The sequence below is a fragment of the Ochotona princeps genome, chromosome 8 (genome assembly GCF_030435755.1).
Source record: "Ochotona princeps isolate mOchPri1 chromosome 8, mOchPri1.hap1, whole genome shotgun sequence".
Lineage (NCBI taxonomy): Eukaryota > Metazoa > Chordata > Mammalia > Lagomorpha > Ochotonidae > Ochotona > Ochotona princeps.
This window is the reverse complement of record NC_080839.1, coordinates 14,241,836-14,265,627: the sequence shown is the minus strand read 5'-3', so window position 1 is coordinate 14,265,627 and position 23,792 is coordinate 14,241,836. Positions and strand designations below refer to the sequence as shown.

General features: G+C 40.8%; 2 protein-coding genes across 2 annotated transcripts in view; both read left to right on the top strand.

Moving 5' to 3' along the window:
* Nucleotides 1-23,792, top strand: part of CKAP2L (cytoskeleton associated protein 2 like) — a 66,566-nt gene that overhangs the window by 5,054 nt on the left and 37,720 nt on the right. The window lies entirely within an intron of this gene.
* Nucleotides 12,864-22,263, top strand: IL1A (interleukin 1 alpha). Its single transcript, XM_004590824.3, has 6 exons — nt 12,864-12,952; nt 13,841-13,889; nt 15,038-15,257; nt 17,314-17,487; nt 18,724-18,848; nt 20,948-22,263. The coding sequence occupies exons 1-6, from the start codon at nt 12,906-12,908 to the stop codon at nt 21,146-21,148; spliced, it is 816 nt and encodes a 271-aa protein (XP_004590881.1). The 5' UTR covers nt 12,864-12,905; the 3' UTR covers nt 21,149-22,263.

The following is a 23,792-nucleotide window of genomic DNA, read 5'->3' as shown; positions in this document are numbered from 1 at the left end:
TACACTTGGAAGTGCATACACACTGATCATCTCTCCATGTGGACAGATCACAGCTGTCAGTTCCCAACACTCTTCAAGTAGATCAGGGTTTACCCTGTGTAATCTCCACAGAACCCCATACTACCCTACTCTGAGTAGCTACCTGCTAAAATTTATTTGTTGAAACCTAGTCCCAAATGTGAGTGTATTTGTAGGTGGAGCTTTTGGGGATGAATGCGTTATGAGGCCAGAGATCTCACAAATGGGATTAGTATCATTATGAAAGAAATCCCAGAGTACTCCCTAGCCCCTTCCACCATATGAAGATACACAGGGAAGGTGTAGTGTATGAATCAGAAAGCAGAGCCTGAGCAGGTGCCTTGATCTTGGACTTTCAGCCTCCAGAACTGTGAGAAATAAGCTTCTGTTGTTTTTAAACCACCCAGTCTGTGGCATTTTGTTCTAGTGGTACAAACAGACAAAGAAACCACCACAACTATGACTTCATGTGCAAGATACAGCTTCTTAGGGTGAGTGCTGTGGCACAGCAGGTCACTCTGTTCCTCTGGATACCAGCAGCCTGTATCCAGAGTGCCTGATTTGAGCTCCAGATTCTCTGCTTCTGATCCAGTTTCCTAACAATACACATTCTAGAAGGCAGCTCAAGTACTTGGGTTTGCCACCCATGTGGGACATCCAGGTGGAGTTCCAGTCTCCTCATTTTGGCTTGTCCCAGTCATGAATGTTACAGGCATTTCAGACTGAACCAGCAGATAGAAGCATTTCTCTTTTCTCTCTCTCTCTCTCTCTCTCTCTCTCTCTCTCTCTCTCTCTCTCTCTCTTCTCTCCACTCCCCACCCCCACTCCCACTTTCTCTCTCTGCCTTCCAAATAAATTTAAAATAAATAAATAAAATACAGATAGATTCTCTACTGGCAGAGATACTCCATGAGCTAGCAGTCAGGTTTGCCTTATATAATGCTCAGTCTTCAGCTCCAAGAATGCCTTGAATCAATTACCCTTCATTTTTATTCCACCCTGTTATACCTGTTATACCCACTATACACAAGCCTATCTTGGCTCAAAATTTCTATGATGTTAACTTGACTATTAGCTAAATACATCTGCTATTTCCTGTGATAAATCTATGCTGTCTATTCTAGGTCAAGGAGGGGCTGACCAGTAAGAAATTTCTAAATTCCATGGGTAATGAAAATAGAATACATCCCAAAAGTAGAATAAAAGTGTAGAAAAGGGAGAATTTTGGTCATTTAGAAATAAAGGAGACAAAATTGAACTGAGCACTCTCACAAAGACAATCCCATAACATCTTTTTTTTTTAAGATTTATTTATTTTATTGGAAAGACAGATATACACAGAGGAGGAGAGACAGAGAGGAAGATCTTCCATCCGATGATTCACTCCCCAAGTGAGCCGCAACGGGCCGATGCGCCGATCCAATGCCGGGAACCTGGAATCTCCTCCAGGTCTCCCACGCGGGTGCAGGGTACCAATGCATTGGGCCGTCCTCAACTGCTTTCCCAGGCCACAAGCAGGGAGCTGGATGGGAAGTGGAGCTGCCGGGATTAGAACCGGCGCCCACATGGGATCCCGGGGCTTTCAAGGCGAGGACTTTAGCCGCTAGGCCATGCCACAGGGCCCAATCCCATAACATCTTCCCAAACCGTATGACGCAAGAATTACTAACTCAGTTTTGCAGCTGAAGTAATCAAGGCTCTAAAAGTTGAGGAGCTTGCCCAGTGCTAAACAGTAGGAGACTGAAATGAAACCCATGCCATGTGTCTTTACTCACCTCGTTTCCTCAGCCTGGAATATCCATTCTCTGCTTCGCAACATGTGTGAAGCTAAAATACATGCAGGCACCCTTGCTAGCTTCTGTGTTAGCTGCTGTCACTTCTTCCTCATATCTTTCTGCTTCTGTCTCTGTTCTAGCCCTTATTCTATTCTGTCATCCTCACATGTCTTCCCCACAAGTTCAAAGCTTGTTGAGGGCAAGTGGAATTCTTTCGCCATTTCTTTCCCTATGGATTGTGATACAACACCTCATGCATGACAGAATTGTGAAGCAGGTGTCCACATTGGCAGAAATAGGTTTGCACAGAGCTGTGCCCTGTAGAAACACCTGCTTACCTGAGATCCCTGACCTGAGTCCAGGATCTCTCATTCTGCTCATTCTCCCTCGTGGAAACCACTACAGCTCTGAGCAACCATACAAAAGATAGCAAAGTATACTGAGGATATGGAGGTAAGACCGACTGGAGGGAAGAGTACAGTAAGGGAAAATTAAGGTCATATTTTTCCCTTGGATGCTCATTTTTTAAAATGCTTCAGAACTCACCTAGAGTTTCAGACTCAGAGACTTCCTTTCCTTGAGGTTAATCAAGGACCCAGACGACCTTGGTGAACAACAAACTTTCTAGAAAACAAGGGTGAGTCATCGTGAAACATACGTAGTAAAATGGCTATTTCCTTATAATTTCTAAGCAGCTGCTACGTATTGCAGCATCAGAGAAGAACTTATTTCTATTTATACCCAGAGTGACAAATCAAATTTCCCACTGAAGTCAAAAAGAAGAAATGCAGAGTTAGTATGTATCTGTCTGTACCTCAACTGTGTATGAGAAGGATGTTGTGAGAGTATGGCAAGGAGTGAATCCAGCGTGGGCCCTATGAATGGGAGGCAATCTTGCGAGAATCCAGGGATACCATGAACTAGACCATGGCACTGTCCAGGGTAATCTTAAAATCTGAAATGGATGGCCCAGGGCTAAAAGAACTCCAGTAGTTGACTGGACAGTTCAATCTCCTCTTTTTATCTGTAAGGAACACCTGGAATAGGTGGGAATTGCCAAAGGCCACACAGCTTATTAGGGTCAGAACTAGACTGAGAATCCAAATCTCTTGTCTCTGCATCCTCACTTAATTGCCACTCTGCTTGTTTATAATTGCTCTACACAGTGACGCAATCTCCTTCATAGCCAGTTCATACCAAAAGGAGGAAGAAGGTAACTAAGTACTGAGCATAAGCCCTTTGCTACTGAATATTTTCATGCATTAAAAAGTCAACCTCGTGACCCCAGGGGCTGGGGTCCTCGTCTTGAACACCCCGGGATCCCATATGGGCGCCGGTTCTAGTCCCGGCAGCTCCACTTTCCATCCAGCTCCCTGCTTGTGGCCTGGGAAAGTAGTCAAGGATGGCCCAAGGCTTTGGGACCCTGCACCTGCGTGGGAGACCTGGAAGAGGTTCCTGGCTCTTGGCAACAGATCAGCGTAGCACTGGCCACTGTGCTCACTTGGGGAGTGAATCATCGGACGGAGGGTCTTCCTCTCTGTCTCTCCTCCTCTCTGTGTATCTGACTTTGTAATAAAAATAAATAAAACTTTAAAAAAAAAAAGTCAACCTCCAGGGCCAGGTGAGGTAGCCTAGTAGCTTAAGTCCTCACCTTACACGTGCCAGGACCTCTTTTGGGTGCCAGTTCTTGTCCCAGTGGCCCCACTTCCCATCCAGCTCCCTGCCTGTGGCCTGGGAAGGCAGGTGAGGATAGCCCAGAGCCTTGGAACCCTGCACTTGTGTGGGAGACGCAGAAGAAGCTCCTGGCTCCTGGCTCCTGGCTCCTGGCTCCTGGCTCCTAGCTTCAGATTGACGCAGCTCTGGCAATTGAAGCCACTTGGGGAGTAAATCAGCACACAGAAGATCTTCCTGTCTGTCTCTCCTCTTCTTCTCTGTATATCTGACTTTCCAATAAAAAATAAATAAATCTTTTTTAAAAAGTCAAGCTCATATAAAATTTAAAACTTATATTAGCATCTGCAAAAAATGCTTTGAAAACTTTCAAGCACCACACACATGATTTTTAGAAAACTAACATAATTACTATATGATTTGCTATCTGAGATACTAACTCAACAGAACTAACTTTCTTCTGGATCTTAGCATTTTCACAAATAATTTATCTTTATATCTAGAATCTGAATTTGGCTGACCAAAATCAAAGCACCTAATTAGATTATTGAAAAGTCATCTCCCATGGGGTAGAGAACATGACAAGAGAATGCTTAATCTAGATAGACACAGTTCTGTCCAAGAAGACATTTATTGTGAGAAAGAGGAATTTTGAGATTAAAATGTGTTTCATCTTAGAGTTTGTGACAGAGAAGAGAAAAAGAGTCACACATACCACCAGAATAGGTTAGGTTGTTGCACAGTAACAAGCAGAAATCTCAGTGATTTACTGTAACCCAAGATTTGTTTCCTACTCATAAAGCCTAAAACAGGTCATTCTATTCTCATGCACTTGTAGCCAGTCTATTTGGAAAACGTCACTTCTAAAGTTGCCGCATAGGGGAAGTCGCACATGATGAAGGCAAACACTGAATCCTAATTGCTTCACTACCTCAAAAGTGTTACATCGCATATCATTTCCTGCTCATAGTTGGTACGATGATTCAATGGACAAATCCTCCTCCCATCCAGCTCCCTGCTTATGGCCTGGGAAAGCACTAGAGGATAGCCCAAAGCCTTTGGGCCCTGCATCCATGTGGGAGAATCAGAACAAGCTCCTGGTTCCTGGCTTCAAATCAGTTCAGCTCCTATCGCTACAGCTATTTGGGGGGTGAACCAGCAGACAGAAGATCTTTCTCTCTGCCTCTCCTTGTCTTTGTAAATCTGCCTTACCAATAAAAATAAACAAACTTTTCAAAAGAAGTTTATAGACCAGAACAAACCTTATGTCCACAGGCTAACTACAAGGAACAGCAGAAATGAAAACAGATGTTATTAAAGTAATTCCATAAATGAACAAATAGCATAGGATTTCTAAATTTCGAAAAGATATCAAAAAAGTTGAGGGTACCCCAATTATTCAAAAATAGCTATCCATGACTTGAAGAAGAAACAGTGAAGGGATATATGTGAAACAGTAATAGTCATTATCTCGTGTGAATTTTATTTTTGTCCCAATTATTTATATGTCCCTATATTTTTCAGGTGCGTTAACAATGTGTTTTAAAAACTGTTTAACGAAGTTGTTTTTAGAAACCAAAAGAGTAATTCAAGTTATTTTTTGAAATGTAGAAACAAGTTCAGACTGGAGATAACCATGACTGCCTCCAACAAACAAAATTACTCAGAAGGAAAGAGAAGTTCATAAAAAGACAAATCTGATTTGATAATCACACTTAGCCAATAAGAATAAAAGTGAGAGACAGGCACAGACATCACTGTTGCCATGCACACTGTTGCTTTTGATGAGCTTTTCTTTTTAAAGGAGCATCATTGGTTTTTAAAAAAATGAAAAGGATAAACAAATGAAAAGGGAGAAGGCAGGGAAAAAAAAGAATAGCCCAATTAAACACCATCTCAAGAGAAGAGGGGAAAGAGCTTGAGAAACAAAATGCTTGGAAAATTAAGGGGGGAAATGAACTCAGGCAATAGAGAGGTGGTCAGAACTAAATGAGGCTAGCTACAAAAAAGAGCAAAGATGAAGACAGCTGGGAATGAAGCAAATTCTGAGCAAACATGAAGCCAGTTCCTTCCTGCTGCAGTCCTCCAGCAACCTGAACTTCTGCATCTCCCCCAAGCCATGTCCATCCATCTGCTGTCTGGGTTCCCAGAGCGCTATTTCTGTCACACACATGCAAGTTAAGGCAGCCAAGCTGATCTCATTTTTCTCTATATAATCCTATCAATCTAGAATTTGTTTTCAAACACAAAGGTGATCGCTTGAAAGCATAAAGCTGATTATGTCACCAACACACTTGACCTTGAAACTTTTTGTAAAAACCTCACAACGGTCTGCCTGACTAGGTCTTCCTTTTCTCCCCATCTTCATCTCATCAACATGCTGTGCACCCCCACCTTTCTGAGCTCCAGCCTCAATGACCCATTTTTACTTACTTAACCCCACCACCTCCACTTAGCCTAGAATGTCCCCATCTTTCTTCCCCATTGAACTACTCACACCTGGCCTAAAACTGCCAAATCTATTGTATGCTCTGACTTTACTATCTTGGTTCATTATTATCTACTTGTTTAGAAAAAACAAGTTTAGAAGTTCATGGCTGAAGTATTTCATTGCTAGCTTTGAGAACAGCAGATCCAAAGCGAGTTATGCTCACTTGGTGGGGTGTCATTCTTACTAACTCCTTTCAAACTTACAGTGAGAAGTCACAAGAGAGATCATTGCTTTCAACTTTGCCCTCTTCCCTGGAAAGCCTGTGTCTCTAAGTTATAGGATATTTTGAACCAGAATTCAACAGTGAGTTATAATTTTACTTCCTACTCTCACATGAATTCTCACATGAATTGGCCTTCTCAGCCAACTTCCTCTTAGATAAAATCAAGATTTTAAGCTAGATGGTCCCTGAGGTGCATCTTTCTCTAACTTGTAATGCTAGAATCTTCAAGAGACCAAGACCAAACAGAGGAATGAAAAATTCATTTAAAAGTGCACAGAAGAGCCCGGTATGGTAACCTAGCAGCTGAAGCCCTCACCTTGTAAGCACCAGGATCTTATATGGGCACTGGTTCTAATCCCTGTGGCCCTACTTCCCATCCAGCTCTCTGCTTGTGGCCTGGGAAAGCAGTCGAGGACAGCCCAAAGCCTTGGAACCCTGCACCCACGTCGGAGACCCAGAAGCAGCTCCTGGCTGCTGGCTTCAGATCAGCACTGCCTTTGCCTTTGTGGCCGCTTTGGGGAGTGAATCAGCAGACTGATCTTCTTCTGTGTCTCCCCTCTTCTCTGTATATCTGACTTTCCAAGAAAACTAAATAAATCTCTTTTTAAAAATTGCACAGGAGAGCTGGCATGGCAGTCTAGTAGCTGAAGTTCTTGCTTTGCATGTGCCAGAATCCTGTATGGGCACTGGTTCGTGTCCCTGCGGTCCCACTTCCCATTCAGCTCCCTGCTTTTGGCCTGGGAAAGTAGTCAAGCATGGCCCAAAGCCTTGGCATCCTGCACCCACGTGGGAGACCTGGTAGAGGTTCCAGGCTCCTGACTTCAGATCGACTCAGCTCTGGCCACTGGAGCCACTTTGGGAGTGAACCATCAGATGGAAGATCTTTCTGTATCTCCTTCTCTCTGTATATTGACCTTTTCAATAAAAATAAATCTTTTCTTTTTTTAATTGCGCAGTAAAGGAAGAGGCTGCAGCAAGGAAAAGAGAAGGCTCGTGGTTAAGAGTAAGCTCCTATGTCTAATCCCGTTTCCACAGTCTGGTAGTCCTGCAACCTTGCGAAGATCGCTTACTTCATCTTTCCAGGCCATGACTTCCTCTTCTGTGAAATGCACTAAGAATACCTACCCATCAGGTTTGACAAGAAGATGAAACGAGATACTATGTTGTAACATCAGAGACGTGACAGGCTACTGTGGAAAGTCCTTTCCTGGTGCTCCCTCAAAGTCATGGAATTGTAAAGTAGGTTATGAGTAAATAGGTCATTAATTGCCTCAATAAGTAATAGTTTATGCATGCGTTCTCTGAGAGCTTTTATCCCACCTGAAGAGAAATGTATGCATGGCCCTTAGCAAGAATTGGTTCCAGGACTCCCCAAAGATACCAAAATCTGTGAATGCCCAAGTCTCTAGCAACAGCTCATAACCCACACACATCCTTTCATATACTCCAAATCATCTCTCTTGATTATTTACACCTAATAAAATACAAATCGTTGTTACCCTGTCAAGAAAATATGTCTGCGCACATTCAGGATAGATGTGATTACTTCTTTCTCTTTTTAAAGATTTATTTATTTTCATTGGAAAGGTGGATTTACAGAGAGAAGTAGAGACAGACAGAAAGATCTTCCATCTTCTGGTTCACTCTCCAAATGACAGCAGTGGCAGGAACTGAGCTGATCTTAAGCCAGGAGCCAGAAGCTTTTTCTGCCATGCAGGCAAAGGGTCCCAAGGACTCGGGACATCCTTTACTGATTTCCCAGGCCACAGTCAGGATGCTGGATGGGAAGTAGGGCAGCCAAGACACAAACTGGCATCCGTATGGGATGCCTTCCTGTGGAGGTAGAGGATTAGCGAACTGAAGCAATGTGCTAGCCCCTACCTTTTTCTGATTATTTTTGAGCCAGTTTTTTTAACTTTGGGGTGCAGAACCCACATATACATAGAGCTGACTGTAAACACATATTCTTCTAAAAACTCACTAAGAAGTGTTGTGTTCATTCAAGTGACGCTGTCACTGCCAAAAACAGTGAACAATTTTAAACTTGGTTCCAATGGTATCTGCATATACTTCATATCTTCATGTGTAATGGCAAGTCATAAGTGAAATTTACATCCAGACTCCACCAATGAACATGTCTTCAATTACATGGCATTCTCACCCTATTTCTGTATATCAGACTACAGTGCGATTTCATTGAAAGACGGCAAGAGAAAGAGGGCAAATAGCTAAAAAATTTTCTTTCCTTTTTTACAAGGATCCTAGAATCACTGAATAGGATGTTTGAGGAAGGGAAGACATTGCGTATGATCTGCTTTATCTATGTCATATAGTGTTGGTGATGATAAGAGACTCAAGCATTTACATGCAAGAGAAAGACAAGACTGGGCTTGTGATCAGAAACCTTAGTTCAAATGCTGACTCTACCAGTTTTGTGGTGTTGGTTAGTCCTTTTAACTTCTCTAAGGGGGCTTCAGCTATGAAGGAGAAGGTAGGTTCTTTGAGGAGCCAGTGAGATAGCGTAGGTGAGAGCTCTTCATGGGCTATGAGCAATTTTTCATGTGAAAAGCATCACCATGATTCTTTGGACCCATAACCTCCAAACTTTAAAATCCTGTCAGTTGACCAACATGCCTACACATCTCTTTTTGCATACTGAACTTTAAGGATCACATGAAAGAATGGTAATGCATGACAAAATCCTTGGCACAGAATAAGTTCACAATAATTTTGTTGCAGGTAGCATTATATGGCAGTGTTTTCTGGATATTTATTTATTTGAAAGGCAGAGAAATAGAGATGTTAGAGTGTAAGTAAATGTAAGAATAAAATGCTATGATCATATATTAGAATGCTAGAACAGAATGTTTTTGTTGGGTAGTGTGAGATTCCTTTGTGCTGAAAAAAAAACTGCTACTTTGCTAGGCCAGGAGGCGCCTGGACTTTGGGAGGATTCCGCTTTAGCGATAAATCTGTTCTTTGCTGCCTTACAACTTTGTGAACCCAAATGCAGGGTGCAAGGGTGCAATTCTTCTGCGGTCCCAGGAACAGGAGGAGCCATACAGATAATGGGCATGGGAACAGAACAGGCTGCCTGTGCCTGAAGGCCGTAAAAATTAACATGTCTAAAGTTGTTACTTTTGATGTATTTCCTAGCCCAAAAGGGCCTATATAAGCTTCTGTCTTAGGCTTGTTCGGGGTCCGACCGCCCCGCTTGGCTGGCCTGCATGCCCCAAGTGCGGTCTGGCCCCAGCATGCTGGCACGATAAACTCTGTTTGCTGTCTGCATTACCAGTGAGACTCTTTGTCGTTCTCTGGGGGTTGACTAGCTCACACCCTGAAGTCCGGGGGCTTTAGCCTGGACTCTAACAGAGAGAAGGAAGGAGGAAGAAACAGAGAAAATTTTCTATTTTCTGGTTCTCTAATTTACTTTCCAAATGGCTCCAACAGCCAGGTCTTGAACAAACCAAAGCTAGGAGATAGGAACTCCAACCTTTTATCTGACATGGGTGGTATGAGTCCAAGCACTTGGGTCATCTTTTGCTGCCTTTTCAGGCACATTAACAGGAAGCCATATTGGAAATGGAGCAGCTAGGATTCAAACCAGTACTCTGATATGTAATGCCAGCATTGCAAGTGGCATCTTTGCCCCCTGAACCACAGCACCAGTCCCTCAAGATAGGGACCTCCATAGAGTTAAAAGATAATTGCAGGAAGACACCAGAAATTCTTTTCACATGACAGCCTCCCCAACACACATATGCCATGATCCAGTAGAATCCTAGTCATCTCATTTCTCCCTCAGTTCCATAGAAGACGTGATCTGATCAACCTTTGTTCACACTAACAGAAAAATAGGTTCCCTCCAAAAAACCAAGGACCTCTCACTCTGATTCTAATTCACTCTGTTCTTCCCGTAAAAACCAGTTTCCAAGAAGATCATGAGAAGGCAAAGTTGGCTATTTCTCAACCAAACTCTCCTTGAGAAATTCAACAACCACATTTGAGGAATTCGCTACAATAGAAGAGTGAAGATAGAGCCAGGATGGGTGTTGCCACAGACTGTAGAACCAAGGGTGCTTTCCTGAATTACCAAAGAGATATTATGTATTGCTCCAAGAAGAACCCAAATATCTTCAAGGTTTAATGGCTGAAAATTTCCTTCTGGTTGAAGTTTTCAAACTAATATTTTAATAAGAACTCTATTTTCTTCAGGGAACTAAGTCATTACAATGATAACTACACTGGTTCCCAAGTGGCTGAAGCCATCATTAAAGTTGTTATTATTTTTGTATAGTTGCATCTCCATAGCACCCACATTCACAATATGCTTGGCAATTGTTTCTTAGTAATGCTCCTCACAAGATCCCCGGAGGCAGAAGGGATGACCAGGATTCACATTTCTGTTTTGATAAGTAGAAAATAGAAAGGGGACCGCCCTCACTGTACAGGCTCAGCATCATACATTCAAGCACCTGCCGTAGTCTGGTGTTTTACTTTGCCTATATCCGAGGTGCACTGATTTCTCTTCATAACTATTGTAACAATAGGGCTGGGCCAGGAGGAGCTAGGCTGAACAACAGAATCTGAATCAGATTACGCACCTGCACCAGATCTCAATGATGACTTAATTGATCTCACTATTTGCTGTTGAACAGAATCAGAGAGAATATTTTATACAATTCACACAGCCAGTTGACCCCCATCACTTACTTTTTTTACTTTAGAGTTCGGTGCCCTACTTCCTCACTGCCTCTTTTTCCTCTCCCTTGCACTCTTTTTCCATCCATTTCCTTTCTTTGCAGTTTTCATGCCTTAAACTCCAAGTAGGAGATCTGAAACATTAGTTTGCTAAGAATCTTGGTGTTCTACCACCCAAAATGAGCTATCCTTGGGATACTAAGAAGCCGTTAAGGATAATAACTAGGGCCCAGCACATACCGTAGTGGCTAAAGTTCTTCTCTTGCATTCAGTGAGATCCCATATGGCTGCTGGTTTGTGTCCCAGCTGCTCAACTTCACATTTAACTCCCTGCTTGTGGCCTGGGAAAACAGTAAAGGATGGCCCAGGGTTTGGGACCTTGCACCCACACAGGAGACCTGGAAGAGATTCCTGGTTCCTGGCTTCAGATCAGCTCAGCTTCAGCCTTTGCAGTCACTTGGGGAGTGAAGCAGCAGATGGAAGATTTTTCTCCCTGTCTCTCCTTCTCTCTGTAGGACTGACTTTCCAATAATAATAATAATAATAATAATAAATCTTTTTTAAAAGGATAATAACTAGACCCCACTGATGTGATGTTTCTATGTAAGGCTCTACACCTTCCCTTTCCCAAGCCTGAGCTTCCCCAAGTCTGCAGCTAACCTTACACACCTTGAAGTTATCCTATACAAGATCAGACTTTTCCTTGGGTTCTGGTAGAAGTCACTTTAATCTAACATAATTAGGACTCAAATTTTTCTCCTGAATCTCTATCACCTCTGCTAGAAAAAATTATATATAACAGAGAGAGAGAGAGAGAGAGAGAGAGAGAGAGAGAGAGAGAGAGAGAAACAATCTTCAGAGGATTAAGAGAATAAAACGTGTGTGGCCACTTGCTTTTCTGGTCCTCTATCCATTCCTACCAGCTCAGTGTTGTCCCAAACTGAGTTTTATGTATGCCTAATTCAAGCAAACCTCTCTTAGAAAAAAAAAATGGCTCATTGTCCCTCAAACACCACCCCTTCTTCACTCAATGCCAAGTAATCCACCAACCACGCTCAGCTCTGGGGCACTGTAAATAAAGCAAGCCGAAACACCAAGCACAGCTGCTAGGCTGCTCTCCAACTCTCTGATTTGCGAATTTCTCCCTTCCTCCCTTCCTCCTCCCACATACATTTTCAGAAACTTGATAACTTTCTTATTCTTCCCTTAGATAAAGCTTACACACACGTAATTGCAAAGTATTAAATAAACCTAATCAAAAGCTGGATTCTTTGCAGTTAATGGTATTGCAACGTATCCAGTCTTTGAATGAACAGAGGGAAACACAGAATTCTTTCCTGTAAATTCCCATGACTCATTGAGGCCACGCCCACTTGAGAGAACAATTATAAAAAGGCAAAGAAGCCTGACTCAAGCTTAGAGAAGGAGTCGGTTCATTGGCACGTCGGTCAGCAAAGGTATTGTCCTTATGACATCTCCGGCTTTTAAGATTCTTTTTGTTCTGTTTTTCTGCTTGGCTGGTTACTCTCAAACTGCCTTCTCTAAAACTATTGCCTCTTCCTTTTTTTTTTTTTCCTTTCATGGTTTGGTGTGTAAGCTAGAATCATAGTCAGGTACTAGAAAATGACTCTGTGGTTTAACTGATGAGGAACACAAGAGGAGAGCAGAATTGGGTTCCTATCAGTATATCCACAGAACATGGAAAGAAATCTCTACCACTAAGAACTATTTTACCAGTAACAACTATTTTGCCTATTCTATGAAGTATACTGTGTGGCTGTGTTGGGGACATACAGAATACCAAGATAAATAAAACATTCTAAAAGAAGTGTACAATAGTAGAGGCAGATGCATTTACAGATAATTCATAGGAGCAAAAAGGATGGGGGAAACGCTGTGTGGGAGCTACCATTCAATGAAGGGTCTCAGGGAGCACAAAGCAGGAGTGCCCCATCCCTTCACAGGCATCTGGTACAGAGACCAACAGAACTAACCGCCGTTTGTATTCTCTGTTGCAGAAATCAAGATGGCCAAAGTTCCTGATCTCTTTGAAGACCTGATGAACTGTTTCAGGTAAGAAACAGATTCTATCTCTGGTGATTTAATGAGGGGTTTAAGGCTTGTTTGATACCAGCTGGAGTTGTGGTAACTAGTGCAGAACCAGGCTGGCAGAAGCCACAGAGACACATTCTAGACCTAGAAGGGGGGCAGGTCAGAAAAGACCTGGGAAGACATCCATTGCAGAAAAGTCATTTTGGAATTGGAGTGACTCCTGTATGAATTTCAGCATCTACATAGACACAGTCACAGGCTTTGACAGGTGCCTGAGAGAGAATTCATTCTCAGGAAAATTCCATCTGAGTCTGGAGGAGGAAATGGCTCTTCGGTGACTTGAGCCTGTGAGGGCTGCTTCACCAGCCAGCCCCATCACACACAGAAGGTAATAAGCAGACCGTTAAAATGAGGCAACACTTCAAACTAATGTGGTGTTCCCATCACCTATGATAAATCCTAACATGAGCTAGATGATCAAAGTCTTGCCTCGGTATTTGGCCATGTGTAAATGTACCAAAAGCAAAGTGTATCAGGAGATCTATTTGGCTAAAGAAAAAATGGGGTACTTTCCAAGCACTGTTTTACTCTTAGAGAGTTTAACAGGTTTCCCTGAAATTCAATTCGGACTCTTTGTTAGCCAAGCCCAATTTTTTAATGATAAAGCCCAGGAGAAGTTCAAAAGTTGTTCTAATGATTCCAATTAATTACTAGTTACTAATTCCAAATGAGTGTGGCATGAATTATGATACACAAATATATGTGTCCTTAATTCCCACAGATGACAATAATGTGTTGTGTATGTATGTGTATGTTACCCAAAGTCAATGTGTTTTTTAAAATATGATGCCCAGTGACAACAGTGAAATAATGAACACAATTACATATCCATCATTTTATTTTTGACAGTGAAAATGAAGAAGACAGCTATGCTAGTGATGATTCCTCTTTGAATCAGGTAAGAAAATGACAGTAATTCTTAAGGGACTGCTGGTTTTACACTGTAGCTTCTCCACCAGAACAGGCGAGCAGTAGCTTGAATCTTAGATGTTTTTGTTTTCCCCTCACCAAAGGTCAAAAGACCTCCATTTCTACATTACAATAGAGATCAGCTTCTCCATACACAGGCAATTGGTGACACTCTTCATGTCCACTAGCTTTTCCCAGTTCAAAATGGTCCCAAAACCCTGGGAACTGAAATCTGCTGGGCCAAATCTCAACAGGATGTTGGCTATCATATGTGAAGCAGCCCTTCAGACTGATCCTAACATGATGTGTTGTCGTGGTTCTCTCTGAAACCAGCATGAATGGTGAGGTAGCTCTCCAATCATACTAGCCCATGAAGATGAGGTGGAGGAAGCACACCAAGTGACAATAAGCAATTGGCAGCCACTCACCCAGGTGTACTATTTCACTGGGAGACTACAAATAGACATCCAGGTACTGCAACATGCATCTGTAGGACTGGCATTAAGAGCTCTTCCCCAAGCTACATGGTCATCTCCTTGAGTGCTCCAGGAACACCATCCACTTCACCCCATGCACTATGAATACCAAAATCTTACATGAATGGCAGCATTATATTTACATAGAATCCATACATACTAGCCCATGTCTTTTTAATCATCTCAAGATTATAATACCTAATATGATATAAATATTGTGTGAGCAAATGTTAACAATTCATTGTTCAGGGGAGAGTGATAAGGAAAAATTCCTATGTATGTTCAATAGAGATACAATCTTTGAGTGGAATCTTCAGTTGGGTGAATCCATGCCTGTGAAACCCAAGGATATAGCAGAATACTGATCTTTTTAAGTATTTTGATCACTGACAAGCAGAAATTTAAGAATGCTACTACCATCCCCTCAATTTGATTATTTGTCAAATTGTTTTTTTATACTATCTCATTTTTTGAGCCAAGAGAGAGACAAACAAAAAGAGTCTTTCCAATAAACCGCATCCTTTCAGAGAAAAACCTAAAGAAAAAGGGAGGGAGGAAGTGGGAAGACTGGTGAAACATAGGTTACCCAAGACCAAAATGGAGATCTTCCTAAGTCTGCTGAAAGATCTCTTTTCTCACTTTGCATTTGCCTTCCACACAGAAATCTTTCTATGATGCAAGCTATAGCCAACTTCATAAGGACTGTGTGAATACAGCATCTCGGAATACCTCTGAAACCTCTGTGTCATCCCACCTTACCTATAAGGAGAGTGTGGTGGTAGTGGCATCTGATGGGAATATTTTGAAGAAGAGGCGCCTGAGTTTAAACCAGTCCATCACTGGTGATGATCTGGAGACCATTGCCAGTGATCCAGAAGAAGGTAAGTGGTGAAGTTTTCAGTGAAAGAGGCAATAGAGAATAAGAGCAAATGAAACCTGGTGTCAAGATAACAAGAGGCTAGCCAGACATTAATAGTCTAGTGACTATAAGAAAAGAAAATTAGCGGATTTCTTAAGTATATATTTATTTTTATTGGAAAAGCAGATTTACAGAGAGAACAAGAGACAGAAAAAAATGACCTTCCATCTGCTGGTTCACTCCCCAAATGGCTGCAACAGCCAGAGCTGAGCTGATCCAAAGCCAGGAGCTTCTTCCAGATCTCCCACATGGGTGCAGCATCCCAAGGCTTTGGGCCGTCCTTGACTGCTTTCGCAGGCCACAAGTAGAAAGCTGAATGGGAAGTGGGAAGGCTGAGACTAGAACCAGCACCCATATGGCTGCTGGCATTTGTAGGCAACAGATTAGCCAACTGAGTCATTGCACTGGCCGCAGGAAATTAGTTTTATCCTTCTCTATCAACAAGAGATTAGAAATGACCAGAGTCTACAAACTTGCTCCTGTACTCGTTCTCTGGACATACTTTAAAGGTTGTTTGACTTTTAGCTGCTCAGGAGAAAGTAGTTATATACTTCTAGAGGATGATCACTTACAAGATTATTCATCTACTTATTAACCATGCCTCTTTAGGCATGTTACTTAATCTTTCTGTGATTCCTTTTTTTTTACTGAAAAAAATGGAGATGGGGTCCCTACATAACTGTTATTAGAAATAATAAATGGGTCAATATTTCCAATCTTTTGTACTACTTGTATATAGTAAGCACCCATTAATTGTTATCTGTTAATTTTCACTGATACTACATTTATTAATACTACCAGTACTATTGATTTATTAATATCTGTGTTATCTCTAAGCCTCAGAACAACCCTATAGGCTCATGTTATATAAGGATGTTTCAAAGAGTTCATAGAAAATGGAATGAAAAGATGAATTTACTTTGATGGGGAGAAAAGAAACCTTTGAAACCCATACATATAAGGGTTCTTCAAAAAGTTCATGGAAAACACAGATCATGCTTAAAAAAAACTATATCTGTGCATTCCAAAAACTTTTGTGCCAAAATAAACTCCACATATTAGTTCCATTTTTTCATAAACTTTTTGCAGTGCCTTTATATGTGAGGAAAGTAAGCCCGCTGATTTTAAGCTCGGCAAAGACAGAGAGTACACAAAGTGGGAGAGCCCCAAAACTACTTCGGCTATATCCGGCTATAGAAACCATGGCTTTTCTTCCAAGTCTTTACTCTAATGAGCCTCTACATTAAATATAAACCAAATAGCCCTGTTTTTCAAGATAACATCTAAATAATACATGTGCCTCTGAAAGATTTTAAAATACAAGACAATTTCAGAAGGAAAGTGAAAGCAGGTCATATTGTCAATGCCAACTTTAAGATACATTTCCGTGAAGTATTTTTTGTGTACATATTCACTGGGACAAAGATATTTGATGGTATTAGGAATAAACTTAACCAATTTGATGTCCAGCTCTTTTCTTTAACTGTTTATCAAGGATATTTGAGAGTGTATATCAATAAATCTTCAGGTCTACTACCATTTATTTCTTAGAATGGAGTGCAGGAGGTAGAATTACTCTGACCCATGAGGATTTGGTAAGCTATTGATACATATTACCTTCCAGAAAGGAGGCAAACCTGAGCCATCGGGGACACAGAATGTTCAATGTGCTCATTTTTGCCTCACAGTGCACACATTTGGAAATAAAGATGAGGGGATTGATAGTTGTCTTGGTCACTTAGAAATTCCAAATAAAAGTGAGAATGTTACAAATACTCTTGAAGAAAAAATATCACCTGAGAGATCAAAGTTTGAGAAAAACAAAAGCAAATAAATAAGCACAAGATAACCTTAGAATCTATCCCCTCCCTGGCTGGTTGATCTCCTTCCCCACATCTCCTTACTTCGATTGGAAGGTTCCCAATATCCCTCCCAGAGCTGCGTGCTGTGCTTGTATGAGAGTGTATCGTCTGTGACAGTACCTACATGCTAATCTGATTTTGTGATGGCGGTTTTAGAAATCATCGTGTCCACATCGGCAACTTACAGCCACCAGAGTAAGGGAAATTACAAATATTTGAGGACTATCAAACAAGAGTTTACCCTGGCTGATCCCCTCAACCAAATCCTGATTCGGGACAACTCTGATCAGTACCTCAGGGCAGCAGCACTACAGAACATGGACGACGCAGGTAAACAGCCAGGTCTGTCACCCTCGCCTCCTTCTGCTTCTTTCTTTCCAGTTTTCTACTCTCAGAAAGTAAACCTAGGTTCCAACTTGATACAGCTTTTCTAGAATAGGATAAGACACATCATTCTCGGCACAACCCAAAGACAGAAGTTTCAGCCAAATCTGAAAGATCCACAAGAGAGACTTCCTGTCTTTGAAAGCATAGAGTATAAAGCTGGTGCTTTGGGATTTCCTTGTCCCTATTTTAAAGACAGGGAGGCTGAGTCTCAGACATACTAAATGCTTACTCAAATTTATCCAAAAGCCAATGAGAAGAATCCCTGTCCATTAGAGAAAGCCTGTTGATCAAACTTACAATGAATAGCAAACTGGTTGTGCAGCAAAAGAGACATTCAGCTAACAAATATGATCTAAAGAATGAAATGTTAGCGTCCAGAAGATTTTATCACAAAGGTCCAATCTTTCTTATGGGTTATATTTTAGTTTCAGGACATATCATCAGTATATAGAACTATGTTCAAAGATGCAGCTTACACTAGATCAGCAGTGCTCCTGATTTTGTATGTGCTTCCCATGCTGTCCATGCTATTTCCATGCTATTACAAATAATTTATGTTCTATATCCTACTTAATAATAATAATATTCTTTCACACCATTAGCCATTTTTAATGGCACTAAAAGATTTGACCATTTTGCTGTATTGGTCCTGTGAGTTTACCCCAAGTAGCTCTGTGGCAAACATCTTTATATATCTTTGTTGCTTCTCTCTGCATCAAGTTATTTCATTGGAGCATATTCCCAAACAAAACTTACAGATCAATAGACAGCAGTATTTTCACAATTTCTATTAAAAATTGTTCTCTAAAGACAACTGAGCTACATTTACACGTATTAACTTCCTGGACTCCATTTTAGGTCATTATGATCTCATGGTTTATCACAGTGTAGAATCTCACTCCACTAGAGAGATCAGACTCCACTCTCCACAAGAAATCAGACAAATGTTTACACAGCCCCAAAACATTCAATATTTAACACAAAAAAATATTTAAAATGTTAAGCTGGCATTTACCTTCCTGGTAAATGTAAGCATACAAAGAATTGCACTATTGACTTAATGAAAACTGTAATTGAGAACCTAACTACACACACACACACACACACACACACACTATAATAAACTCTTATTTTATACCTACACAATGGTCTTACTTTTTGGCTCTTTCTCTTCTTCAGTGTTATTTGACATGGAGATGTACAGGACAGAATTGGAAGATTCCACAATTCCTGTAACTTTAAGAATCTCAAACACTCGACTGTTTGTGAGTGCCCAGAACGAAAATGAACCAGTGTTGCTGAAGGTCAGTTGTCCTAAGCCTCCAACTTACTCTCATTTACATCTCACACATTTATAAATGATCCCAAAAGGTGACACACTTCTCTTCCTTTCCTACCAGAGTCCCCACCAGTCCAGGCCACTCCCACTGGACTTCTTGCTAATCCTCAGAGGAAATCCTAGGCAGAATCTGTGAAAGGGAACAATGGAGGGGCAAGAGTAAATACAAGAAAAACTGTTTTCTTCCCTTTCCCTTTCTTACCTGACCCTTGTTTACCCATTCCTGGGTATCCATTCATTCCATCCATCTTCAATGACATCTTCTATGCCTTACTAGGTACTATGTCAATGGAGCTTGCCTCCAAAATCTCAGAGAAGCCAACTGGTATCAGGAGGGTTAATCACTGGCCAATTGACACAAAGTGAAAAGCTGGGTGCCAAGACTTCAACTCTGGCCTTCTCACTCCAGTGCCTCTCCGCTTTTATTGGTGCCAGCATTACCCTTCACCCAGCCCCATCTCCAGTACCACTTTCCCTTTCAAACACACAGATACATACAAGCATGCTCAAAATAGTGCTAGCTGCTTTCTCCACTAATAAGTAGGTGACACTTATTCAGTAAATGTATCATGCAAAGCCTCTTATCCCCAACTGGAATTTACATGGCGTACAAGTTTCTCTCTCCAGGGCAAGTAAAATGAAAGTGATATTGACAAAGTAGGGCAGTAGTTTTACTCATTAATTCACCCAGTAAGCATTACTTATTGAATGCCATTGGATGCTATTTTTCAAGCACAGTGCCCATTGCTATGAAGACAGATGTAGTTAAAGTTTCTGGACTTTAAGACTTAGCTTTCCGGTGGATAGAGACAATAGAAATGTCAATCAACAAAAAACATTAAGATGCTGTTTCCAAAAAAAGAAAGTGCGGAAAGAGAAAAGTAAGAGATGATGTTTAGACTGACGGGCAAGAACACAGCTCCGTATGAGATGATAACTGATGCTAAGCAGGTGCGGGCAATACAAAGCCATGGGCAGGAAGGCATTTTAAATAGAATGATATTAAGAGTGCAAAGTCCACTTCAAGGATCAGAGGGGGCACTGCTTTAACTGGGGCTTCATGAGAAATGAGATATTCTGAAGCTGCAGAGCTTGGCTTTGGATTTCCTTTGAGGTACAATGAAAAGCCTCTAAAGGCTTCAGACAATACGATATCTTGATCTCACTTGATTTCCAAAAATGAGAACATACCAGAAGGAAAACAATGAAGAAAGCAGAAAGCCTAATTAGAAGTCATGTGGACAGGGTAAGGAAAACAGGCAAAGAGAAATAAAAGTTGGGTTGTCTTAGGAAATAGGGTAACAGGAGCAAAGGAGTAGCTCCATTTACTGAGATGGAAATATCTAGATGAGAAAGAAGTTAGGGAAATAAAATTCTTCCTGACGTAGAAAACTCCAAACAAGCTTTAGAAGGATATTTGTTTGCTTTGGATTAAAAAAAAATAAGACAGAAACATCTGAATTTGGAGTTTGAAATGGAATTTTCCATTATAGCATTGTTAGATTCCATCCACACTCACAGGAAAAGTACAATCTAAAGGGTTCAAAAACTAACACACAAGAAGAGTTAGCATGTGTACATGTGTGTGTTTAACCTTCAACTATTAACTAAAATATAGATATAAATGTCCTCTAAATGCTAAATTGCTTTCCGAATGATACGATTTGTACACTTAGCAAGCAAAATGCCAAGTGATCTTAGAAACACCAATGCTCCTATTTGATGCAAAAAAAAAAAAAAAAATGCCTATGTTGAAGCTGAGACACAAACTGTTTCACCCCTACCTATCTGGATAGAGACTAGTGCTGCTGGCAGTCATCATGACTGTTTGAGATTTTTCTCCAGTTAACTAGAAAAATCAACTCTTAGAAATGGACTGAGCCATACATCTAACAGACATGTGATAATAAATGTCTAATGAGTGAACAAATGAATGAAGAGCCTAGTTCACCATCCTATCACAGTCATGATATTAAAGTGCTGTGTCTAACAAAGAGCAAATGTCGGAAGGTCCTTTTTCTACAATGTCCTTTAGCTCTAACTGCTTTCTGTTCTCTGCCACAGGAGTTGCCTGAGACACCCAAAGACATCACAGACAGTGAGCTTGACCTCCTCTTCTTATGGGAATCTCAAGGCACTAAGGAATACTTCAAGTCGGCTGCCAACCCAGAGCTGTTTATTGCCACAAAATCAGAACATTTGGTGCACATGGCAAAGGGGTCTCCCTCGATGATTGACTTTCTGATCTCAGAAAAACATTCGTGACTCTGGAAAGCCACTCACTAGTGAAGCGTTAACCATCTGTATGTACCATGTACATGAAGTTGAATTCCTCACTCTTAGTCATTTGCTCAGCACGTGCTGAGCCTGTGTAATTCTAAATGAATGCTTCCCCTCTTTGTAAAAGAGGTGTCAAGTTTAATGAAATCAACACTAACATATCATGCTGTTTGTTGTTGAAAGAACACCCTATACTTTGCACAGTAGTAATCATTTTAATTACTATTCTTCACAACAATCTGAGGAGGGCTAAGGCTACTGACTATGGCAGCCAAAAAAAAAAAAAGACTAAGCGTATCACAGATGGGTTTGCTAAGGCTTAGTGTAACTAACAGATGCATTTAATAGCAGTTAGAATGAGAAGCTACAGACCCAGGATATCCTTCAAACTCTTTTCCTTCTGCTTTGATCCTTAATCAAACAGTTAAGTTTTCAGGACCTCAGTTATTATTTTCAAAATAGAAGAAATAAATAAGACCTACATCCTTCTTGCCTCAATGGCTCTTCATGTCAAACAATAGGTCATTTTGTTAAAATAATGTTTGAAGCTGAGCTTCAAGGAAAAAAAAAAGAAAAATATGTAATGTTATTTTTTAAGTTATTTATGTATGTGTATTTATAAATGTATTTAACATAATAATATATGGTGATATTTATGGCAGCTTCTTACAGAGTCTAAGTAGGAAACCTCAACAACAGTAAGCAGTGTTTTCCATGTTGAATGAATCTGTTGTGCTTCATACATTTCCAAGAACGTCTAATCTCTAATCCCTGAGAGCCCTGTACATATGATAATAAATTATTTTTAATTTATTTGCTTATTTGAGCTGATAACTGGGTAAATATTTCATTCTCCTGCCCTTAAACTTATTTTCATATTTTTCTGTTACTGTTCTACCTGCAGTCAAGTCTTATTAGCTAAAATTAGATGAACTGAACTTTGGCAACCATGGTATCCAAAGTTTCCTTTCTGGAATAGAATATAATCAGTGCTTCTTCTCATTTCTAAAAATTGTGATCAAACCATAATGTTACCTCATTACCAATAAAAATCATTGTCTCATTATTACCAATCAAAATCGAATAAACTTAAAAAAATTGACCTGATATGTAATTATATGCTATCTTCATCGTTGTGTTGTTTTTATCATTATATTAATGCATGATAATTATGGTCATATGGTAAAACCCATATAAACATACTTTACAAAATCATGCCAAGACTTTTTAGTTTTTCTTTCCTCTTTGCTAGCTCCCATGATATATGAATAGTATTTAAAAAATAATATTCTCAGATTCAGTTAAAGCTCATGTTACACATACACATCATGTATGTTATGCATACACACAAACACACACAGAAAACTATGTTTTAAAAAAACTAATGGGGGGCCCAGCAGCAGTGGCCTAGCAGCTAAAGTCCTCGCCTTGAAAGCCCCGGGATCCCATATGGGCGCCGGTTCTGATCCCGGCAGCTCCACTTCCCATCCAGTTCCCTGCTTGTGGCCTGGGAAAGCAGTTGAGGACGGCCCAATGCTTTGGGACCCTGCACCCGCGTGGGAGACCCGGAAGAGGTTCCTGGTTCCCGGCTTCGGATCGGCGTGCACCGGCCCGTTGCGGCTCACTTGGGGAGTGAAACATTGGATGGAAGATCTTCCTCTCTGTCTCTCCTCCTCTCTGTATATCCGGCTTTCCAATAATAATAAAATCTTTAAAAAAAAAAAAACTAATGGGAACAAGTATCCAACCTAATGATTAACACACAGATTAAGATGCCCATATCCCATATCACAGTGTCTGGGTTCAGTGTCAGACTCAAACTTCTGCCCCCAGCTTCCTATAACACAGAACGTGGAAGGCAATGGATGCAGCTTAAGGTAGCCAAGCAAAATGCGCGGAGACCCAGATCAAGTCCCTGGTTCCCAGATTTAGCCTCCTGACCACCAAAGACATTCGGGCTGTGAGCCAGAAGATAGGAGTTTCTTCCAAATAAAATTTTAAAAAGCCACCAATCCCTGGGTGGGGCTTCTCCCTCAATATTCCTTTTGCCTCAGATATATGAATAAAATTTTTTTTAAAAAGCAATCAATCCATTTTGAACGCATGGATACAAAAATATGTTAAATTGGGGGAAAAAAAGTCAAAATTCAGGAACTTAGAAAGTAGATGTGGGAGATAATGAGGAAGAAGGAATCCAGGATGACCCTAATTCCTGGGACTGAAGACTGGATAAGTCTTAATTAGTAGTTTTGGTAGAAATACAGTGAAGTATGATGAATATAATTTTTAACATATATTTTATCTAGTAGCAACATTTCCAAGTGTAAAAGCAAAATGGGCATTTGATAATGAAATTCAGGAAAAGTTAAGACTAGCAGTAGACTAGAAGATATCAGCAGGTACGCAAGAGTTAAAATCCTAACAGTGCCATGAAAGAGCGAAGAGAAAGGAATAAAGACATATGGTGAGCCCTCCTGGCATCCATACAGTCACCATCTCCCTTTCTTCCTCACTAACAAAAACTTCACTGCTTTCAAAGCCAGCATCCCTGCCCTTGAGAAGGAATCTAACGGCTCCAAGACTATATTCACTCACCTCTCCCATAATTAAGTCCTGTTAACTTAATCCT

What these genes read in the sequence shown, in the direction of transcription:
- IL1A (XM_004590824.3), top strand. Translation starts at nt 12,906, where the DNA reads ATGGCCAAAGTTCCTGATCTCTTTGAAGACCTGATGAACTGTTTCAG. An exon ending in GACCTGATGAACTGTTTCAG is followed by an intron (nt 12,953 to 13,840) that starts GTAAGAAACAGA and finishes TATTTTTGACAG; the next exon opens with TGAAAATGAAGAAGACAGCT. An exon ending in ATGAACCAGTGTTGCTGAAG is followed by an intron (nt 18,849 to 20,947) that starts GTCAGTTGTCCT and finishes TCTCTGCCACAG; the next exon opens with GAGTTGCCTGAGACACCCAA.